A 23761-nucleotide genomic window follows, 5' to 3' on the forward strand; every position below is an offset into this window, starting at 1 on the left:
TCAAAAAACTGTCATTACTAATATGATTTAGAGATTAAATTTCTTAAATTTTATTCATCATGATGTGTACTAGTTTCAGTAAACTCCAAATGGGTGACAACATTTTTTGATTCAGTAAACACTGGATGCAAGGCAGCTTGCCGGACTAAGGAATGGATGCAATCAACATTAATTCTTGCTATTGCTGAAGCTGCAGTGGAGCATTTTTGTTTGCGAGTTGTTCATGATGTCTTATTATACAAAAATGTATTTCAGCCTTCCACCTACAAAAAAAGAAGAAGAGGATAAGTATTTTATCTAATTATTTATGGATTCTTGCTAATCATAGGACAAAATCTAATTTTGAGATTGCATAAAATCTACTAATGTCTTCAAATAAAGTAATAATTAAACATATCCCTCAGCTTGCTGGGGTTGGGGGAATCTAAAGATTAAAACCATCTTGTCATAGATGCTTGCATACTTCTTTCTCATAAATCCTGAAAAATATTCATGGGATACATATGATCTAAATCCTCCAAAGAATGTCTCAAGGCACTTCAATTGTTGGGTGCTCTTTTTAACACCACCATCCAGCTAATTCCAACTGGGTCTCCTCTAAAAAACAAAGAGCAAAATCCAAATCGCCAAAAACAAATTTCTTCTACGGATCCTTTGCCAGAACCAACGAGACACCCACACTTCACGTTGTGGTACAACATCTTATCACCTTTGCTGCACTTAAAAAATATCCGTAAAATCCAAGTCAACCAGCCTTTCCTCTTCTTGCCCCAGTCACTTCCACCTCTTTTCATCCCACATTGACGGGGTAAGCCCTCAAATCCATTGCTAAGACTCTTCTGAACATCATCCCCTCCTCCATCTCCAACAGTCTTTCACCCTCTCAACTGGAGCAAACTAGGCATCATCCCCAGCCACCCACCCATGAGGTCCAAAATCCATGGCACCCTGAATCCAAAGCTCTTCTTCCTTGGCTTCTTCCTTCTCTTCATCCTCTACTTCGTCCTAAGATCCAACCTCTCTTCCTCTCCATATCCACCAACCACTTCTTCCCTACAATTTAATTCATCAGAAGAGACCCAAGCTAGCCTACCATCAACAACAACAAGACCAACACAATCCTGCACGAAGATCCCACCCTCCCTAGCAAACACCATCATCCACTATGCCACTTCGAACACCACCCCACAGCAAACCATCAAGGAGATCTCCATCACAGCCCAAGTACTAGAGAGGAGGTCGCCATGCAACTTCCTGGTCTTCGGCCTGGGCCGCGACAGCCTCATGTGGACCGCGCTCAACCATGGCGGCCGCACCGTCTTCCTCGAGGAAGACAGGCAATGGATCGAGACAGTCCAACAGGAGCTGCCAACTCTGGAAGCGTACCATGTCAGGTATGACACGAAGGTGAGCCAGGCTGAGGAGCTTCTGGAGCTTGGGCAGCTGCCGGAGTGCACGACGGTGGGCGACATGAGGCTGTCCAAGTGCCGGCTGGCGCTGAAGGGATTGCCGGAAGTGTTCTTCGAGGTGGAGTGGGATTTGATCATGGTGGACGCGCCCACGGGGTACTTCCCGGGAGCGCCGGGGAGGATGGGGGCGATATACACCGCGGGGATGGCGGCGAGGTGGAGGAAGGAGGGGGAGACGGATGTGTTCGTGCATGATGTGAATAGGCTTGTCGAGGACCGGTTCAGCAAGAAATTCTTGTGTGAAGGCTACATGAGGCAGGAGAAGGGGTTCTTAAGGCACTTCACCATTCCCAGCCACAGGAGTGGCATGGCCATGCCCTTCTGTCCTAATTAATGGTAGTATGGATATATGAAGAGTTCTGGATTTCTCATTTGGGATAGCTTGCTCAACTTTGGGGTTAATTTCTTTGGATTCATGTGTGGGGGTTCTTTTTTTGGGTTTTCTAAGAGGAGATCATGATGCAGTGGATTGATTTCTTAATTCGGTATTCTTCAAGTTCTCCATGAAGAACTCCATTAATGTTATCATGTGTATCTATTAGCGACAATTCCCATCTGGGATCTTAGATTACTATCCTCCATCTTTTTATTTTGGATGAGTACTTATCTTTGCCATCAGCAGGCATGGGCCAATTTGGATTGGTTGTGGGGGTTGGTATTGCTGTGTCTCCATTTTTTGCTGGAAGCTGGAGGGATCAATTGATTTGTCTGTTTGATATTCTTCAACTTTTCAGGGAGATATCTCGATCTTAAAAAAAAAACAAAAATCTTCTTGTGTGCTGATGCGTACAAGATACCTTTTTTAAGCATCAATTTTTTTTACTAATATTTTTCCTGTTTTTGTTGGGTTGCTGTTTTTGTGAGCTGATGTGCACTTTGGGAACAATGACTTGGCATATTGTAGTGGCTTTCCAGGAACTTGTGGTTTTGGGGCGAGCCGCACAAGTTCTTGTGGTTTTCAGTTCTGATTGGCAACTGCCGCTTTTCTGAAATCATGTAAATGAGCTATGAAGGTTATTCCATTGCAATCCTTTGTGCACCCTGGGAAAGTATTATGGCTTTCAAGTGATTCCTAGGAGCGTATCCTATGGAACCATGCTTTGGCTTATCTTGTCATTTCTCTCAGAAACATGTATAGAAGCTAGATAGGCTTCTTTGCCTGTAATTTCTTGATCGACTGTTTTTCTGATAGGCCATTCTGATGAGGCAGAGGTCCATGGAGTTTATGGCAGAAATCTGTTTTGATTGTGTGCAGGAGCTTGATTTCTGGTTGATTTTTGCCCTGAATTCTTTCCTCATTCTAAACCTGATTTTCTTTTTGTTCAATTTGTGATATGAAACAGTGTATTATCACCTTTCTGTTCTCTCACACACAAAAATAATCACCATGTGCAAAATGACCATAATATCTTAATGCTCGATGAGGCAGAGTTTGATGTAGAATTACCAATCAAGCACAAACTCGCCCAATGTTAATAGAAAAACCATTGGGCTCCCAGGATTTAGAACAATGAGGAATCTGGGACATGTTGACAGGAGTAATAGCTGAAAGTCCATCTGCAAACTAACTGAAAGATTTCTGAAAATGATGGTCAATGTTAATTGCTAGACAATTTGAGGAATCAGACAGAGAGAGCTACTTATAACACTTTTAAGCTGTAATCAGGCCACAGATACCACTTGAACCAGAGATCAAAGCTTAGGAAACCATTCGTTTTTCTTGCACTCAAAAGTCTTCTCTACCAAAAAGAAAAAAAAGGTTGTACTACAAGAATGGTGAATGGAGTGTACCGGTGCCAGTTAAGGCACTAAATTAAACCATAAGAGCAAACAGCTAATTTCACTTGAATGATTTTTAAAAGAGCCAACTTTCGTTGTTCCTGGCCATCTCCTGTAAGTAATCAGAACATAGTGCTCGAGCCACACATGCCGTTAGCCAGACAACTGGATTCCATTTACACCAAGTTTGATTAAAAAGCACCCATAAAAGATGAACCAAACTCTTACACGGTTGTCGAACAAAGAAAAATGCCGAGCTCAGTATAACAAACAAGGTTCAGAGAGTAAATAGTACAAGCATCGCTCAACGAACACGACGGACCTTCTCTTCCTGCCCCAGCCCAAGTGATTTTTGTGCTCCAGCAATTCCCTCTGGATCTGCAAGCAATGGATCAGGAAATATGTGGAGTTACTAAAGCAGCTATACACATAAAAAACAAACGTATAAATATGGCAACGCTAGAACCAGGATTGAGTTTATAATAACAAAGAATGCATTCAAAGGACTATATAGATAATCAAGGGACTATAACCAAGAAAGCTTATTCCCTTTTATTGTGCAGTCAACTTCATGAATCACACAGCATATTATGCTATCAAATCCTAAATTCCTGGTAAATGCAAAAATTATTGGAAGATATCTCAATGTTTCACAATCTTGATCCAGGTTCACCAGGTCCCTCCTTGTCCTCTCTTCAACATCATCTGAGCCCAGCACCCAAGGGCCTCTAGTTATAGCACCCTCGTACTAACACATGGCATCAACTCTTTAGAGTTTTTTGTGCTTCCCAACTATGTGTCCACATTTCTGTCGTGTGAGATTTCACTTGATGATGAAACGTCCACATTGGACATCTCATGGGTGTTCTCATTATATAATAGTATCGATGGTTTTGCTGTTTCAATCACTTCTGCATCATTAGATTCATGTAGGTGGAGGAACATGTACCCATTAAAAATGGCATGAAAAGTGAAGCTGCCTTAATATGCATATGATATATATAATATAGTATATAGTATTTAATATTTACATACAAACACACCTCCGTGGAGTGGGACTGTGAGAACCCGTGCGGGCGTGTGTTTAGTCCCACATCGGTTATTCGCTGGATAGATCTTGAATACTTATACAGGATCAAAGAACCTAAATAATACCTTCCAGCTAGCCATTTTGGGTGAGGTCTTGGGTTGTTATAAATGGTATCAGAACGGACCCGGCCCATAACCTATGTGAACTAGGGGACACTGCAGCACGGATCCATTAAGGCTGACCACGAGCCAATCGTGGTGTTTGTGATTCGATTTGAATGGATTTGAACCCTAGCCTGACGAGGACGTCAGGGCTTGAATGGGGGGAGACTGTGAGGATCCGTGCGGACGTGTGTTTAGTCCCACATCGGTTATTCGCTGGGTAGATCTTGGGTACTTATACAGGATCAAGGAACCTAAATAATACCTTCCGGCTAGCCATTTTGGGTGAGGTCTTGGGTTGTTATAGGGACTGTTCCGGTTTTTCGTGGAACAAGGTGCACAGCCTTCCCAACATGTTTCTACACTTGGGACGAGGGATGTCCCAGGACACGCTGATCGGGGTGTTAGGATAGTCCTATCCCGACACTTGGGATGATACCCAGTGTCCTGAAAGATGTCCCACTGGGATTGAAACCATGCATATATATTCCAATTACAGCAAGAAATGGCACTAGTCATGTCAATGATAATTAATTTGAAACATGGTGTGAGCTATTTGCAGCAGAAACTAAAGTAAAAGAACCTTGATGTCCATCTCAACTGTGCAACAACCATATTCAGAGGGGCAAAGGGGGACTCAAGTTAATACTATACTAAATAAATATACACCATTTTCAGATGTTATCAACATTCTTGTTTATGTAACATAGAACTCCAAAATGGAGTATTGGGATTTATAGACAAGTCCTTTCAAACCAAAAGGTGAAGAATAAACAAGCCTCAAGTATTCATGGTCCATGAACAGTGAGACATTACGGTGGAGATGGCACTCATAAAACCTATATATAGACTAGATAGTCTAATATACACTATCAACATACACACTCATACATATATGCAGATACATAAATATACCCTGAAAAAGGAGAATCTTTAAGGTGATCCCACTAAATACACCTATGGAAGGGCTATATCATCATCAGCTGCATACTTCTGATTTGTGACAGGTTCAAAATCCTGAAGTAAATTACTCAATATAAAGGAAACTCTTCGAGTCCATAGAAATGAGAGAAAACAATCTTGAATTTTATTAAGATGATCTCATACATTAGATGGCTTAACCAAGGGTATGCCCCTAGTTTAATTTAATATAACTAAAAGAAAGAACTGTAAAGAATGGGGTAAAGGACTCCAAGCTAGAGGCATAAATATCCATTGAAATGATTTTAGTATCAAAACCGAGTAGGTTTTACACGGGGATTGACATTGGCATTCATATCTTTTTTCAAGTAATACAAGGCTTTGGCAATCTCTCTTAGAAAGTGGAGGCATCAGCATCAACATCATGAAACAGGCAATGCAAGCCTTCAGCAACTGAATAAGAGTTCATATGGGAATATTGAAAGTACTAGTACAATAATCAAATAGAAATACTTGCATAAGATCAAAAGAAAGTACCAGCATAAAGACATTCATTTTAAGAATCCTATAGCATCAAGTGTGAAGACCAAATTTTAATTTACAGTAAGCAGAAGTTAAACCAAAATGAAATGAAGCTTTCAAAACTACATCATGCATCCCTTACTCATCATTTTTGGAAATGAAAAAAGAGAATGCAAGATAGATCTCCATCACTGAATCCCTTTGTATGCTCCACTAAATGCGACCATTATTGAATCGCTACCGGTATTTCTACAATCCATTCATGGGGGAATGAAAAAGCATCTTTCCCATAAACAACAATAAAATATGATTTCAAATAATTACAGAATACCAGAATGTACTAAAACAAATATCTGATAAAAGGTATGAAGCATCAAAGGTATCATTAAGGAATGTACTATTAATATCAACTTAGTCTATATTTATAATTGAAGTTCCAAAAAAAAATAGTGCAAACTGCAAAGTTGAAGGAATTGAATATGAAATCAATCATCAGAGACAAGCATCAAATCATCAATTTCACATAGAAAGATCAAATAAAACAAAGCATCAAATAAATTGAAAGTAAAAGACAATAGAAACAGAATAGAAAGTGAACATAGAACCAACCCTGAACCCTACAAGCGCCACAAAAGCCCTACTTAAACAATGGCAATGGCAGAATACTTACCAAAAAACTGTGTGAAAATGCGAACAAAAAAATTCAGGTTGCGAGATGCATTATATGCCATAGCAGGAGGAAGAGGTTTCACAATGGTGTCTATACTGAAAACTCGCTGGAGAAACTGGAAACATAAGAAAGCATCCCATTAGAGCATCAAAAGTTATTAAGGAACACAATGTTTACTATTTCAGAAAGTAGAGACATACATGACTATTCCATTGTAAACCTACAAATATTACCACCATGTTAAATAAAATCAGATATCCAGCAAAAATAATCACTCATTATGTATGACAACATTCATATAAGAGAGTTCACACATGGACCAGATTTTCAAACTTGCCTGGATATGTACTGATTCCATACATCTATAATCCATGCTAGCATAGAAGATCTTGGATATATAAATATTTCAAAAGTGTTTCCATATGATAATACATACTCCTACATAATCACAGAAGCTTTAGCCACATGCTCAAATACATATATAAAACAAAATATCCAGATTCAAGTCAGCCAACCTATGAATTAACCAACACGCAGCCATCAAGTTTGAAGTACTAAGGTTGCACATATTTAAGCTTTTCGACCATCCAAGACCATATCCCTTACCCTAAAGACATTAGTCAGACCCTTTTTGACAACTTCCATTAAAATTATATAAGAACTTCCCTCATCGTATACAGACCCTCTTACCAACCTGAGTTTGGCTCCCTGACACGAAAGTCTTTGGTCTCAATTGAAATAAACATTTCCTCACAAATCTGTCCTCCATCGGTGCACCTGCTAAGTTTTCTTTTTTCTTTTGTTGTATTATCCTAGTGTTACAACATTCTCCTTATTGTTATCATTCATCTTCTGAATACATAAACTTTTCATTTATTCATTGTCAAATATTCAATTCAAAACAATGCAGAAAATAAATAATGGAACTGTCGTGATCGTGCAGCACTCAAGTTCTTCATAAAATGGCATCATATTTCCATTGTTTAATATAAAAGCAATAAATTGCAAACAAATGTTTCAATGAACCTCTTTTTCAGCAATTTGATTGAAGTCTCATCTCCATAAGCTGTCCTAAAAGAAAGTAAAATCAATACTAATCTGCATGCTGTCTGGATAGAAGAGGAACTTGACAAAAGATAACAAGGTATCTTTCTTCAGAAAGTATCACCACAAAACAGAAAATAGGAAATGATGATATGGGGATTTAAGGACCGATAGAAAAGGTTGGCTGAAAACATAACTTCAACCAGAGTCCTATCTGGGTCCAGCTTATGTCAAATTAATGAAGCCTGAACTTGATCAGACCTAATTCAATGTATTTAAACTCTAAATAGTACAGAATGAATCCAGTCTTTCAAATCTGACCATGATTATGTCAGAATGAACTCAGCCTGGCCTATGAACGAGTAAATTTCAGAAATGACCATAACTAAAAGACTACAATAGTCTCATGTGAAAAATGCCCACCCTGATATAAATGCATCCATACAAATGGGTTGAACAGCTCACCCTTGGCAAGAACTCAGACTGATATATGATACAACCTCCTCATCCAAATTTTCATTAGTCAGTCCTAAACACCAAAAATGTAAGTCTTATAACAAGCCCATGAGGGAACTAGATTTGGCTGAGATGTAATTCTGGTACCTAGATATGGCTAATTTTTCTCGGTATCAGGTCTTACAAAGAAGAAAGATCTACAAAAATAAGGTTTAGACCGAAATTCAGTGCTCAACGAATCATACCATTAGTCTGGTCACTACTATAAGTACTACAGAGTCATTGCTCATTACCGTGAAGGTGATACATAACTAAATAGAAATGCACAACAGTGGATATTAGCTATCAGATCTATGAAACAGTATAATTGGAATTGCCTTGTCTTCATGGCAAGAAAGAATAGACCTTAAAAACCTTCTTCTCTTCTCTAATCCCTTGACACAAATTCAAGCCCTCCTTTCACCAGAGTTTCCTCATATAGCTGTCACAGTCCCATACCACTGCAATCAACGTATGACCTCTATTAACAAAATATTAACTTACTATCTTAGCATTTCAAGGTTTTCATGGTCATGCATCTCAGCATTCTAAACTACACAATTCCCCCACATTATGTGTTTGGGTCTCATTATTTCCCGACACATTGGCCCAAACAACATCTGAGCATTTTTATTATTTTAAATTCTTCCCACAGGCCTCAAATGTTCATACAACACTTTAGTTATACTTCTCTCCATCTTGTTCCAGCACAATCAGATATCCTCATCCATGTCTTCACACTTTAGTATACAATAAGTTTCAAATATCAAATTAATCAACCTAAAGAAAAACAAAATCACAACCAACCCAATCCTCTGATACCTCTTCTTGAAACAAAGTTCTGACTGGTGAGAATATACTTAAAAAAGCATGCACTGTTAACTCAAATCATCACTTTCTTGCAATGAAAGAGATGAAAAGTGGATCTCCACATAAACCTACAAAATCCAGCTTTCTCACAAAAACTGAAACTGATCAATATCAGGGAAATTGACAAGAAATTATAAAAAAGAAACGAATAAAATATTACACTCTTTATCTATAAACAGACAACAAAATCCTTCCACTTCAACACAACATTTTATAAAGTACCAAATATATGCATACAAAGAAACCTGCCTACTGATGACTGGATGGCTGATTACTGTCAAACTTGGTTAAATTTCATACCTACAGAATAAAAGAAGGCAAAAGAAATCATTTTAAAGTACAAAGCTAACCAATATAACAATAATAGAGAACCCCAACTAAGTATTTAGAAAGCTCAAAAAACCAGTTACAAAAAATCCATTATGCACATGGTCTAATTTATAGATATATAATGCCCACAACAATGAATAAACGGGAAAAAATGTCAAAAAAGTTGAAACTTATCAAGCCCACAACCTGAAATCTCTTAGAAAAATCAGTTTTGAGCCTTCAGAAACACTTTAGAATGAAAAAATAAGAACAATAAGGTAAACCAGAAAAGAATGGATTCTACCTCAGTCTCAAACACTGCAATTAAAACCATAAAGTTATCAACTTTCCGAGGCCAAAGCATGCAAGACAACCCATGGTGGAACCACTGAAAACTATCAAAGTAAAGCCCAATTACATAGAACCCAAATAATTATTTACAAAAAGCACGATGAGAAACCACCCTGTGAAAAATCTAATCTACAAAAATAATAACAATTAGACCGACAAGAAAAAGGGGATAACTCCAAAACCCCGTATTGATTACGTAAAAATTTACAACAAAGAGATTAACCACGCCCAAATCAACCCAGAATCCAGACACGTCAAAGAACAAACTCCACCTCAAATTCAAAGAAAGCAACTAGACGAACGAGAAAGGGACCGAAGGGGAATCACCTGGAAGTTCCTCTGGAAGCTATATCTGAGCTCAGGGTCGATCTCCGCCTCGAGGTCGTCGTCATCGTCCTCGGCGGCGCGGGAGGAGACGGACTTCTTCTTGCGGGGGACGTGCATGGTGGAGGTGGCTCCGGGGTGGTTGGTTGCCCGGAGCTTGGCGTCCTCGAACTTGTTGCTTGTCTCCTCGCCCCGCCATGGCGCGGACGCCAGCAGCTCTTTCTTCCCCATCTCGCTCGCTCGCTGGGAGTCTCTGGGAAAAGAGGATAGAATAGAGCAAAAGAGGGAGGAACGGACCAAGGGATTGGATGCCGAGATTCTTTTATAATGCGTGAAGAGCCATGGTTAATACTCATTTTCTTTTGGATTTTTTTTTCTTTTTTTCATAGATACCTACTAAATATCTAATTTTACATGATTATCCTTTCCAAATTAATATTTACATATATATCCTCATAAACTTTATTAATGTACAAATGCCTCTAATATAACGATTATTCTAAAGATATTAAAATAAATTATATTTATATTAATAAAAATAAAATAAAATTTTAAAATTATACTATTGTCCCCATCCTTTTTTTTTACTATCGGGATCACGATCTATTTACATATCTACCCATTAAGAGTATTTTAGTCATTTTAATTTAAAACCATTAATTTTTTAGCATCGTTAGATAGCATGGGTACATATGCAAAAATAAAAATAGAAAAGGATAGAATAGCAAAACAAGTATTTTACAAGGATATACATGCAAATATCAATTTTGGAAGGATATTCATGCAAAATCCGATATTTAGGAGGGTATGCATGCAAAAAAACCTTTTTGTTTTTTAAATTATTTTATTTTATTTTTATGTATAAGTTCTTGCGCATGTGTGTATCTTATAGAAAGTGGCAATATCACCAAAGGGTGGCAATGGATTAGGTCAAATTTGGATCGGATTTAAATTATGCTTGCTTGGCTTTTAGGTCAAATTTGGGTTTAAATTAGTCTAGGTTTTGGCTCATGATTTTCGATTAGACTTGATTCAGGTTGCTAAGTTGTTTTATAGGACAAAAAAAGTTGACCTGTACTTATTTGATTCTTCTGTTCATTCTAACTCTAATTTAGATTTATAATGCACAATTTTATTTATATAAAAAATCTATATTTAAAATTAAATTTTATTTAATTTTTATGTCATGATAGTAATAAGTTTGTAAGCCTATCCTATGTCATGAAAATTATCTTCGCTTTACTTTGGAAATTAGGAGAACAAAGAAAGCTAAAAATGAAAGATAGCCATAAGATGTGAATCAATAGTTTATGATATTTTTATTTTGTAGAAATAATGTGCTTTATTAGACACCAAATTTAAAAATAAATTAAAATTAAATAAGAGAAGAATGTAAATCTTATTAAATGATAAAATTAAATTTTCATAATAAAATAGCATGTTTATAAAAAATTATATGAGAATAAATCATTGTTAGTGATTGTCCTTGCAAGGCTCAAACTTTTAATCTTCCTCTAACAAGATCTGAGTTCGAATTACGGTAATTGCTTTCTTTTATCTTGTAAGCATGGGAACAAAATATCTCTCACTATACCTTAAACAGATGACTTAAAAGTCTAATCATGCGATATCATCCTGTATCTCAATCGAAATATGACAAGTGTGATGCATGAAATACAAAGGTTTGGGTGTATTTTTTAAAAGTTCATTAATTCCTTACAGCTCCGCTAACCCAGTCCAAATAGGAATCATCGAGCACAGAGTATGGATTGGAACTCTTATGAATTGGATTTCCTTTTCATATTGTTGGGCCTCAGAATTTGAAAAATAACCATTGCATTTGAACACAAATTCTTCTCTCTAAAAAGTTTGATAACTGAATAAGAACTATCTATCAGAATTATCCTCAAGCCGCAGCTATAACTGATATGGTTCAGTTGATGATAAAGCAAAATACAAAATTGTCTTTGATTCAAAACTCCAAATGAAAGGATGGCTTCATTGGAAGAAAAAGTTGATCAAGGCAAAACGGGTCAAGCTTCAAATGAAGATACTGTGTAGATTTCAGAACTTGCCTCAGAAGATAGAAGACTCTGAGAAAGAATTGAGTCTAATATCCAGCAACTTGGAGAAGAGATTCAAGGCACCTCTACTGTTGTTTCCCTCCAGGGTGATATCTTTTCTTCAAGCCATAGGGAGATTAATTGGGCAACTTAAGAACACCTCCTTCATCCCTAGAGTCTCCACCTCTGCCAGACCCCCTTCACAACCCAATGGACCTTCCTTTTCAACTAGAACTTTTCAGTTGTTCATCAGTGCTAAACCTTCTAGTTCTAGTAGAACTATGAGTCGCAGAGCTGGTGCATGTTCTAGCATGCCAACTCATTTCAATTTCAATGTCTCTTCTTCTTTTGATGAAGACTAGACATCATTTCATTTCATCTTTGATCAATGTTTAAGCCTTCCTGTTATACACTTTCTTGTTGTTTGTAACCTATCCCTACTTTGTCTTGTACTTGAACACTTTTATTAAATGAAATTTATAGTTTGACCTTCAAGTGGAATGTGCATATGTATGGAAATTTTCTTTAATAAATATCTACTGTTTAAATTTAATTGTTTATCTATCTGTTTATGTGGCATGCTGCAATGAAAATGTCAGTCTGGATGTTTAAGTATTTCTCATTATTTATCATACTTATCTTGTAAAATGCTTCTTATCTTATGTGCCCTTCTTATTGATAATGACAAAAAGGGAGCGAAAGAAAAAGGGGGAGAAAGAAAATGAGGTAAAGGCTCAATGGCAAAAGTTTAATGGTATCAATAAAGGTTAAAGATAAAAGTTCAAAAGAAATGCAAAAAAAAAAAAGTAAAAAGAGAATGATTAATTTAAATTTTTTGCAAATAGTAATATAAAATTCTTTTTAAATAGTCCTATTATTACATCAAAAAGGGGAAGAATTATTCTTATAGACAACTTGGGGTTTAAAGTAACTTTAATCTAGCATAAAGAGTGAATAGAATCAAACAAATATAAAATCAATTTTTACTCTCTGAATTTTGTAAACTTAAATTCAATGTTATTCATGCTTATTCTTTGTATCTAAATTTTACAAATATATACTATTCTAAAAGATGTTTATTATTATTTACATCATTTTCTTTTGGAACTCAAGAGTTTTGTCATCATCAAAAATGAGAAGATTATTGACCCTAAAAGTTGATTTTGATGATACAAAATAGTTGAATCAAAGTTGACAAATCTATTGTTTTGAGTTTAATTGATTAATTTCAAAAAGCAAAAAGAAAGCATTCAGAAAAAAGATCATCTATATGAAGCTCCACATCAAGAAGTTAAACTTCAAAAAGGCCATGAAAATTTTCTTAGAAGCTCACATATAAGACAGAAAGTTTTATCTTGAGCTACCTCAACAGTCGACCCTAAGCTTGCAATGAGCCGACTTCTGCACACTATCCCTAACTGATATGCCTTCACGAGTTGACTCCAGCAGATCGCGAGTCGACCCCAAAATAGTTTCAAAAGACAGACAGAAAGCCAAAAATCTATCACATTGACAAATTCGACCAATAAAGTATAGAGCCGACTCCGGTTTTGCAAGAGCCGACTCTAGAGAAAAGTGAGTCAACCCTTAAATGGCCATAGAGAAAGACAAAGAGCAAAAAATATTATTGCATTGGCGAGTCGACCAATGGAATTCACCAGCCGACTCCAGTCAAACTAGAGTTGACCCTAGAAACGACGAGTCGACCCTAGAACGACCATAGTGGAAGACAAAGCAGAATCTATTGAAGAGTCGACCCTTGAAAGTAACAAGTCGACCCCAGTCATCTGATGAGTCAACCCCTGAACTGAGAGAGCCGACTCCACTAGTGCCATGGACAAAAGATAGAGCGCAACAAAAATAAAAGCAAGCTCGAGACGACTCCTAAAGATCACGAGTTGACTCCTAAAAATATTGAGTCGAGTTTAGAAAAAGGTAAGACGACCTCTCTACGCCTGACAATAGTAACAACTAGTTTTTTCTGTGAATTGGAATGATTGTTTCATCTTACAACGACTCTATTATCTATCTAATAGTTAGAAAAGTGTTCCAACCATTTCCAAAGAGTATAAATGCATGGAACACCATAGAGAAAGAAAAACTCAAGTACTATAAAGAAAAATAACTAGAAAAAGAAAGAGAAAGCAGAAAGAGAGAGCTTTAAAGAGAATATCATTCAAGAGTTTTTTATTGCAAACTGAAAGATCATGTCTTCAACATCCGAGAGTTAGTAAGGTGCCTTCAAAAGCAATCAAAGCTAACCAACATAGGCCCCATTTGGGAAAGTTTTTGGAGGGCCAAAAAGTACTTTCTAGCTATCCAAAAATACTTTTGGATGAAAAATAATGTTTGGTAAAAATTTCGGAAAGCTGTTTTAGCTTTTTCAGAAAGCTAAAAACAGCTTTTTGGAGAAGTTCTATTTTGGAGCTTTCCAAAAACATTATTTTCTGCTTTGTCAGGAAGTTGTTTTTTGACCAAAATACCCCCATTTAAAAATTTCTTTTTCCTCCCAAAACCCTCCATCCTACCACCTCTTCCTCTCCCACCCTTCCCTCTCTCTCTTCTCCCTCTCTATTCCTTCTTTCTCAACACCGCCGGCCGTTTTCTTTTTTCTTTTTTTTTTGGTTAACCCATGGTTGCCCACGGTGGCAGCCACCATGCGGCCACCACCTGTGGCTAGCGGACCCCTTTGCAGGTCGTTCGCGACGCCACCCGTGGCGCCCCGGCCGGGCTCGGCGGTGGGGGTGGTCGGGCCTCCGCCAGCCGCGGGATCATGAACATCCCAACCGTAGAACCAGGGAGGGCGAGCCGCAGCAAAGCCCCGCATGGCGGCCGGCCGTGGGTGCTCTTCTGGGCGGTGGCGTCCACTCGCGCGGTGACGTGCGGCTCGCGATGGAGCTGTGGGGTGGCAATGTCCGCCTTGCGGTGGTGGCAGGCGAGATGCCTCGGCTTCCATTCCGCTGAGACCTGCCACTGGCCATGGCCCGACCCCCTCCCATGGCCACTGCGGCTCAGCCCCCCTTCTGGCGCCGCCGGCCTTGTGAGAGGAGAAGAAAGGAGAAGAAGGGAAGAGAGGAAGGAAGATGAAGAAGAGAAGAAAAAAGAAAAGAGAAAGAAAAGAAAAAAAAGAAGAAAAGGAAAGAAAAAGAAGAAAAGGAAAGAAAAAAAAAGAGAAGAAAAGAAAAAGAAAAGAAAAAGAAAAGAAAAGAAAAAGAAATAAATAAATAAATAAATAAATGCATAGATAAGGAGAAGAGAAGAAGAAAAAAGAAAACAAAAAGAAAAGAAAAGAAAATAAATAAATAAATAAATGCATAAATAAATATGTATATAAAATGAACAAATAAATAAATCAATAAATAAGATAATAGATAAATATATTTTAATAAAATAAAATAATAAATAAATAAATAAATAAAAATATTAGTAATTATTTAAGTAATTTTATCACCTAGCTAAAAAATTTGTTAGAGAGATAAATGATTATCAGAAGGGTGAAAAATAAATTTACACTAATAATTATAATATTTTATACATTTATTATTGTATTATACTATAAATATAATATTATATTACATTATATCATAATACATTGGTATATTATGTTAAATATTTTAATATTATATTACATTATTCTTCTATAGTATACAATATTATAGTACTATATTGTATACTATAATATAGTACTATATTATAGTTTACCAAATACATGTTAAAGTGCCATAGCACTTACAAATGTAGTTACCAAACCGCAAACAGCTTTTTATAAAAACTCTACTTCAGACAGTTCTACTTCCAAAAGCTCTACTGCCAACAACTTTCCCAAACAGGGGCCGTAGTCAAGTTCCATTTATTATTTTGTATTCATTATTTAGGAGCTGTACTATATTGTGCCTAAATTGTTTCTATTTTTTATTGTAACAAGTTTTATAGATTGAAACTTAGGAAAGGTCCATCCAAACCTATAATTGGATTGTGAAGATTTCGATTGATTTTCTAAGAAAATCAACTGGTGAGGATGATAATGTTATTTCGATGATTAACACAACAATTGAGGGAATATCAAATTAGCAATACAGTTTAACTTGACACCTCACTAAGGAATGCCACACCCTTGATACATTCACGATACATTGAGAAAATGAGATCAAGACAACTCTCAATGATTAACAACAAAATAAAATATGTAGTAGAAAATGATAGAGAGCTTTTTAAATCTATTTCGGCAAATTTCAAGTCAAGCATACTCTTAAGGGCAAAATTATAATTTTCATTGTTAAGGGTATGAAGCTCTATCGTGCCATACACTCAAATTTATTTGAAATATGTTTTATTAATTCTATGAACTAGTCTAACCTTAAGATGTAGAAAATTATGAGTTGAGTCGACCCCAAAGAGGTTTGGAGTCGACCCTGATACATATGGCATGCACTGGCACGGAGTGAAATACTTGGCACAGAGTAGGAGTCGATCCAGAAGAGGTGGAGTCGACCCTGGCATATTTTGGGACGATCTGGCACATCCTTGTAAAAATGGCACAGATGAATAGTAACTGGGGCCGACCTCAAGAACCCTTGAGCCGACCCCAAGAGAGGAGCCGACCCGAAAGAACCATGAGCCGACCCCAACTGTGAACTCAAAGAAAACAACTCTCTGAAAATTACTGAGAGGGCCGACCCCAAGTTTTCTTGAGCCGATCCCAAGTGGAGCCGACCTCAGAATGAGTGTTCAAAAACCATGTCTCTAAATCCCTGAGAGGGCCGACCCCACTGGAGCTTGGGTCGACCCCCTGTAGCATGGTCGACCCTAAGAAAGTATGAGTCGACCCCAGTGAAAACAGTCAGAAAAATAAGATTCTGTGTTTCCTGAGAAGGCCGACCCTATTGTAGCAGGGCCGACCCCATTGTAGCAGGGGCTGACCCTAGAGAAGTTTGAGTCGACCCCAAGACTGATGAACAATAACTTTAGCCGACCCCAGAAAAGATTGGGTCGACCCCAGCACGGGTGACAGCCCAACGGCTAGTTCTGCAAAAGTGCTTTTTGAGCTCCCAACGGCTAGAAACGGTTAGTTTTTCAATTCAAACAGCTGGGGAGTGATTAATAGAGGTTGGGAAGGTATTTAAGAAATACTATTCATCAGAGGAAGACATCTTTTGATATTAAGGAAGCATATTCAAGAGCAAACCCTAGAAAAGAAAGCCTCATTCATTTGCTTTATAAAAGAGCCAAAAGAAAGTTGTTGAGCAGTTTCAAAGTGTCATCAATAGCTCCACTAATTCTTGTGAAGTGAAGCAAGCTTGACAAAGAAGAGAATAGCTCCTCCAAAGCGATAAACATTCTCTAAACTTTTCTTTGTAGTTTATAATTGCTTTATTTACTCTCTTAGGAGCTCTCTTTTGTTACTTATCAATCTTGTTGTAAGGTTAGTTGGTAAGCCCGTAAAACCAACATTGTAGGTTGTTGGTGAGCCCGCAAAACCAATGTAGGTTATTGGTGATCCTGGGAAAACCAAATTGTAAAGATTTTGGATTGTGAACTCGAAAAACAATCCAACTGTAATCCGCGGGATTATAGTAAATTTTCAAGAGGATGCTTGGGGATTATAGTGAATTTTCAAGAGCCAAAAATCATGGCAACCCAAGTAGAAAGCTCTATAAGCGAGGGGCAATCCACAAATAGACCTTTCTTGTTTAATGGCACAAACTACACATATTGGAAAGCTAGGATGAGGATATTTATTCAAGCTCTAAATTTTAATTTGTGGAATATCATATCTAGAGGACCACACACACCGACAATTAGCATAGATGGCACAATCATTCCTAAACCTGAAATAGATTGGAATGACAGTGATAAGAGACTAGCGCAACTAAATGCTAAAGCCATCAATGTACTTTACTGCTCTCTAGATGTAAATAAATTCAATAGAATATCTACATGTACCTCAGCCAAAGAAATTTGGGATAGACTAGAAGTCACACATGAAGGAACTAATCAAGTTAAGAAGTCAAAAAATAAATATGTTAGTACACAGATATGAATTGTTTAAAATAGAGTCCACTGAGTCCATAACTGAAATGTTCACTAGATTCACGGATATCATAAATGGACTAAAGAGTTAGGCAAATCTTATACTAACCCTAAATTAGTGCGAAAAATTCTCAGATCTCTACCAAGAGTTTGGGAGGCCAAGGTAACCACAATTCAAGAAGCAAAATGACCTCAACACGCTACAATTAGAAGAGCTTCTACAATCACTCATGACCCATGAGTTGACCATGAAGCAAAATTCAAAGAAGAGATCAAGAAAAAGAAAACCATTGCTCTGAAGACCACGACTCCAAACAAGATAGTGAATTTAGAGGATTCTAATGAAGAGGAGGAATATGATGAAGAAGGAATGACAATGCTCGCGAGGAAATTCAGAAAATTCATGAGAGGGAAGGAGTTTCATAAAAGAAAGTCCTTCCTCAAAGGCAGCTCAAGCAAAGAAAAGGGAAAGAACAAAGAGAAAGAAAAAGAAGTACCCAATTTGCCTATGAGTGTAACAAGCCCGGGCATTTCAAGATAGATTGTCCAAAACTGAAATAGATAGCAAGAAAGCTCAAAAAGAAGATTCTCATGGCTGAATGGAGTGAAAGTGAGGAGTCAAGTTCGAAAGAGAACGATCAGCAAAATACCGCTCAAATCTGCTACATGGCCAATGAAGATGAGGTAGATTCTGAATTTGAGTGTGATTTTACAGTAGAAGAATTACATGATGCATTTTTAGATCTTATGGAAGATCACAAGATGCTAATTAATAAAAATAAAATTTTAAAAGATGAAAATCAATATCTTATGAAAGATAAGCTGAAACTATCTAATCACTATGAAACATTAAGTAAGAAGTCCACTAATGAAAACAAAAATCTAATTACTAAAAAATTTAAACTAAAAGAAGATGCAAAAAAATATAAATCCTTAGTGGACAAGTTTACACTTAGCTTGACTAAATTAAATATGATTCTTGATAGTCAAAAAAGTTGTATATGATAAAGCAGGATTAGGATATAAAACAAATAGAAAGCAAAATACTTAAAAAATATATTTGTTAAAGCCAAAAATAAAAATACAACTTGTCATTGCTGCAATAAAGTAGGACATAAAGTAAACAAATGTAATTTTAGAAAATTCAGCTATAACAAATTGAGTGAAAAGAGCAAGCTAAAATACAAGAAAATTTGGGTTACAAAAGGAACATCAAACACTAACCCTAAAGGACCCAATATAGTTTGGGTACCTAAAGTACATCCTTGATTTTGATTGCAGGTATGTGATAAGTGCTAAATAATGCATAAATTAATATCTTATTCATAGCACTTATCATTATTTTAATTCACATATTTTGTAAATTTAACTAAAAAATGTGTTACCCTCATCATTGCATTTTAATAAATTAATTCGAGTTTGATTTAGTTATTTATTAATTGAGTCTAATGTATGCAGGTCGAATCTAATATATGCAGGTCGAGTCAAACTTATTTCGGATGATCCCTGAACCCGAATGGCACGCACCCCGGTCCAGCCCCACTCCCCTGTTTCTTTCGTATCCAATCGAGTTCAAACTTTCGTTACATTGTACTATCTGGTCATTATCACATCGGCAATTAGCTATTCAAAGTCTTTCTAAAATTCCATGTGCAAGCCATCCACATATCAAGTCTTACACATCATCTCCCTATTCTTCCACCACATCTCAGCCACGTCATAATGTCTTCTAAGCATTCCCAATCTCCCTGTTCCATGTCCAAAGAACAGGGTCATCCCAAGACTTCTCAGCCGACCTCATGTCTCACGATATCATCTCCAACTAAAATCCTTTTTCCTCCACGTCACCTTCTCCCAGGTTTCTTCCACATCGTTCCATCCTTATCCTATCTCCCAACCAACTCCAACTTCATGGCTTTCGATTCTTCTTCCCAGACTTCACCGAAACAGAACACATTAGCTCACAGGTCATCTTTTCTTCTTCCGAATCTTTCCCAGATTCCCTCTTCTCCCGCGATGCAGATCAAGCTTCCAGCACCTTCACTCCCAACGCCCGAGCTGCCGAATCCCATGAATCATTCCCTATTTCACGCATCTTCATCCCGTTCAAAATTCATTTCCCAGCATCCTCATCCTCTTCCCATCGGTTTCCACTCCCCAGCCTATCCACAGATAAGCTCCATCTTCTCTTCATCACAGAACAGAGCCATAATCTTCTTTCGGATTCGTTTCATCCATATCCCGCTGCCAGCCAGGATAGCTCCCGTATCCCATGAACAAAAAAACCAAGCCTTGCATCCTTATCCAGCCAACGGCAGTACTTCCAAACTCCCCAGCTTCCCTGTTCAGAGTTCATCTCAGCCGTGAACAACAACCCAACGTCTCCGGACCATCATCCACCTTCGAATCACCTCCCCTGTTCCCAACTGAAACCAACCTCCCGTGTGCATCCAAAGATCCTCTGTTCTCAGCCGTATCCCTCTACCAAACTCAGGATCCGATCTTACCTCCCAGCTCATGGATTCGTCTCCTCTTCCGGCTTGATCCCAGCTCCTCCCAGCCGAGATCCCAACATCCAAGTTCATCCTCTGCATCTAGTTCGCATCTTTCTTAACTTCCGGATCATTTCACGTCCACAGATCCATCGTTCCCAAGCTTCCTTTCTTCCGGATTGAGTCCATCGACACGGGATAAACTCCAAATCCTTATCCAAACAGCATCCAATCCGAGATTCTCCCGAGCTTCATGGATCACGGATCATCACCTTCTTCTGCATCCTCCACGCGTCCGGATCAACTCCATCCAGCAGCATGCCTTCCGCGTCCTTATCTTCTCACTCACACGTGAAGCAAAACAGGGGAGGTGGGCAGCCTATAAAAGGAACCAGGACGTGAAGGGTGGGGGGCATTCCTACTCACCGAATAATCAATCATCGTGTTCCTAGGTGGAGTTCCCACAGAAGTCCAAAAGGGAGAGGAAACCGACGGGAGGAAGGAGCCAATCATCATGAAGTCCCCTGCAGTGCAGCTGTTCAACTCTTCATGGAAGGCTAATCTTTTCACTGGGGCTGAATGCAGCCCTAACAAAGAGCCAAGAGTTTTATGTTTTTGATTTCTATTCTTGGAGTTGTATAAACTTTATTTTGTTCTTAATGAATATTTTATTTCATCCCATATTTAATTTCTGTGATTTTAAGTATGATGTTTATACAACTGTTTTTCATGATCACTAAGTAAATATAATATAGTCCATGCTTAAGGAAGATGCAGTGTCCTGCCACATTAGTTTAGGATAGACATTTCATGCTAACTAAAGATGGATTATTCCCAAATTACTTTTGTGAATCTCTATTTAAATGCTTATTAGGCTTGCAGCCAATTTGCATTAATCCAAGAATAAATTAAAATACAATTAATCCTTGTTCCGATGTTAGTAGTGAATTTCTTGCCCTAGTTTCCTCCAAACTCATATCTTTTTAATTGCATTTTCATTAAATTTCTTAGTTTAATTTTCTTCACAAACTTTTCCTTTTAAATATTTTTTTTAAGAAAACAACTGTACCCCAATCCCTGTGGATCGATACCCGTAATCACTATTCTACTAGATACGTGCTAGTGCGTGGTCTTTAAAGTTGACTATCAATTTTTGGCGTCGTTGCCGGAGAATGGGTACAATCACCCGTAGAGATATGATGCCACTCAACGCCATTTTAATTGTAGAAATTTTCGATGTCTGGGGTATTGACTTCATGGGCCCTTTCCCGCATTCTTTTGGTTTTGAGTACATTCTTGTCGGGGTAGACTATGTCTCGAAGTGGATAGAAGCAATTGCCACTAGGACTAATGATCATAAGGTTGTGGTTAAGTTCTTACAAACAAACATATTTAGTTGCTTTGGCACACCCCGAGCTATCATTAGTGATGGTGGATCACATTTCTGCAACCGATCTTTTGAAGCTTTGGTTCGCAAGTATTCAATCACCCACAAAGTTGCCACCCCGTACCATCCCCAAACAAGCGGGCAAGTCGAAGTTTCCAATAGGAAGATAAAACATATCTTAGAGAAAACAATACGCCCTGATAGAAAAGATTGGGTCTCAAAGGTTAAACGATTCTCTCTGGGCTTATCGTACTGCTTATAAGACTCCTATTGGCATGTCTCCTTGTCGACTGATTTTTGGAAAAGCTTGCCACCTACCGGTAGAACTTGAGCATAGAGCTTTTTGGGCCATTAAAAAGTTTAACTTTGATATGGCAGCAGCTGGTTCTAATCGGAAACTTCAACTCAACGAGCTTGAAGAGTTACGCAATGAAGCATATGAAAATGCCAAAATTTACAAGGCAAGGACTAAGACTTTTCATGACAAATACATTAACCGTAAGTCTTTCGAGCCTAATCAAAAGGTTTGGCTATTCAATTCTAAATTGTGTCTCTTCCCTGGTAAACTTCGCTCTAGGTGGGATGGTCCCTTTTTAGTTAGAAAGGTTTTTCCTCATGGTGCAGTAGAAATTCAAGACATCAATGATGGTCGTATCCTGAACATCAATGGTCAAAGATTGAAACCTTACATAGAGTGTGTTGCAGATGGATAGTTGATTGAATCTCTTGATTTGATGGATCCTATTTATCGGGATAATTAAGGATATACTACGTCTGGCTGAAGACGTTAAACTTAGCGCTTGTTGGGAGGCAACCCAATTTTCATAGATTATTTTTGCACATTTTCTTGTCGTATTTTTTTCAGGAGTCCTCATATTACTGATGCAACTACGGTAAAATGCTTCTATCCTCCATATGCATCATATTTTTATCCAAAATAAAATAGAATAAACTAATAATATAATATCTCAAAAAAATTAAAAAAAAAATTAAGAAAAAAAATATTGAGGACAATGTCTGATCTAGGTTGGGGGGTATAGGATTGGAATTTTTGAAGAAATTTTTTATAAGTCTTTTATCCCAAAAAAAAATTAAATTTTTTTTAAAAAAATTAATTAATATAAATAAAAAATTTTTTAAAAAAACCTAATTTCTATGCTTTTGTGCTGAAATGATAAACACACGAAGTATATAAAATCTAAAAAGCCCAATGACTAGTCAGGAGTAAGACAATTTCAGTTCTTTTCATTAAAAGTTCTTTTAGTGAGTTGTAAGATAATTTTTACTTTGGAATTTCACAACACACATGGCCTGCACTTCTAAGGGTTAGGTTCAACATTATGTTGTTAAGTCTGGTAGCAACCTTGAGTTCTGATGAATCATACTTATCTGATTCACTATTATCTCATATTAAAAAAAAGTGAATTTAGTCAGGTACATCGAAAAGGGCTACCTATCGTTAAAGGTCAGCGGACTTGTAATGATGAACCCGAGCATAGGTCCGTAGGAGAGTCTTGATGTCCAACACCTTATGCCATCTGGCATGGGAGTTGTTGACTAAATGCTCGCTACACGGAGAAATCGTTACAAGAGTAAAAGTGCATAATTTATTTATAAATACAAAAAAAGAGAAAGAAAAAAAAAGAAAAAGAAAATAATATTGACCTTGAAAAAGACGATAGTGTGAAAGCCGTCATTGTAAAAATTCGAGTAAACTGGAATATTATAGATAAAGCCCATGAGGTATTAAAGTAAACATCCACAACTCTCGAAATCCTGCAAGATAAGATGATTTTGAATCAGTGAATAGGTCTTATCTGACCAATTCTTGGAAACTACTAGCT

The 23761-nt window shown here is 37.4% G+C and overlaps 2 protein-coding genes across 2 annotated transcripts; one reads left to right on the plus strand and one right to left on the minus strand.

Moving 5' to 3' along the window:
• The first annotated feature begins 401 nt into the window (after window positions 1–401).
• LOC103697986 (glucuronoxylan 4-O-methyltransferase 3) lies at window positions 402–2087 on the plus strand. The gene has a single exon (XM_008779933.4). The coding sequence runs from the start codon at window positions 925–927 to the stop codon at window positions 1801–1803; it is 879 nt and encodes a 292-aa protein (XP_008778155.1). The 5' UTR covers window positions 402–924; the 3' UTR covers window positions 1804–2087.
• Window positions 2088–3278: 1191 nt separating this feature from the next.
• Window positions 3279–10248, minus strand: LOC120111365. Its single transcript, XM_039128332.1, has 3 exons — window positions 9949–10248; window positions 6553–6667; window positions 3279–3626 (listed from the first exon to the last, which is right to left on the minus strand). The coding sequence occupies exons 1-3, from the start codon at window positions 10174–10176 to the stop codon at window positions 3553–3555; spliced, it is 417 nt and encodes a 138-aa protein (XP_038984260.1). The 5' UTR covers window positions 10177–10248; the 3' UTR covers window positions 3279–3552.
• Between the last annotated feature and the right edge of the window lie 13513 nt (window positions 10249–23761).

The sequence above is a fragment of the Phoenix dactylifera genome, chromosome 7, assembly GCF_009389715.1.
Source record: "Phoenix dactylifera cultivar Barhee BC4 chromosome 7, palm_55x_up_171113_PBpolish2nd_filt_p, whole genome shotgun sequence".
NCBI classification, from domain to species: Eukaryota; Viridiplantae; Streptophyta; class Magnoliopsida; order Arecales; family Arecaceae; genus Phoenix; species Phoenix dactylifera.

Excerpts from the sequence above, each read along its gene's own strand:
- LOC103697986 (XM_008779933.4), top strand. The coding sequence starts at position 925 with ATGAGGTCCAAAATCCATGGCACCCTGAATCCAAAGCTCTTCTTCCTT.
- LOC120111365 (XM_039128332.1), bottom strand. The coding sequence starts at position 10,176 with ATGGGGAAGAAAGAGCTGCTGGCGTCCGCGCCATGGCGGGGCGAGGAG. Across the intron at positions 6,668-9,948 it reads GCTTCCAGAGGAACTTCCAG|TTTCTCCAGCGAGTTTTCAG; the intron begins GTGATTCCCCTT and ends TTATGTTTCCAG. Across the intron at positions 3,627-6,552 it reads CATTTTCACACAGTTTTTTG|ATCCAGAGGGAATTGCTGGA; the intron begins GTAAGTATTCTG and ends CATTGCTTGCAG.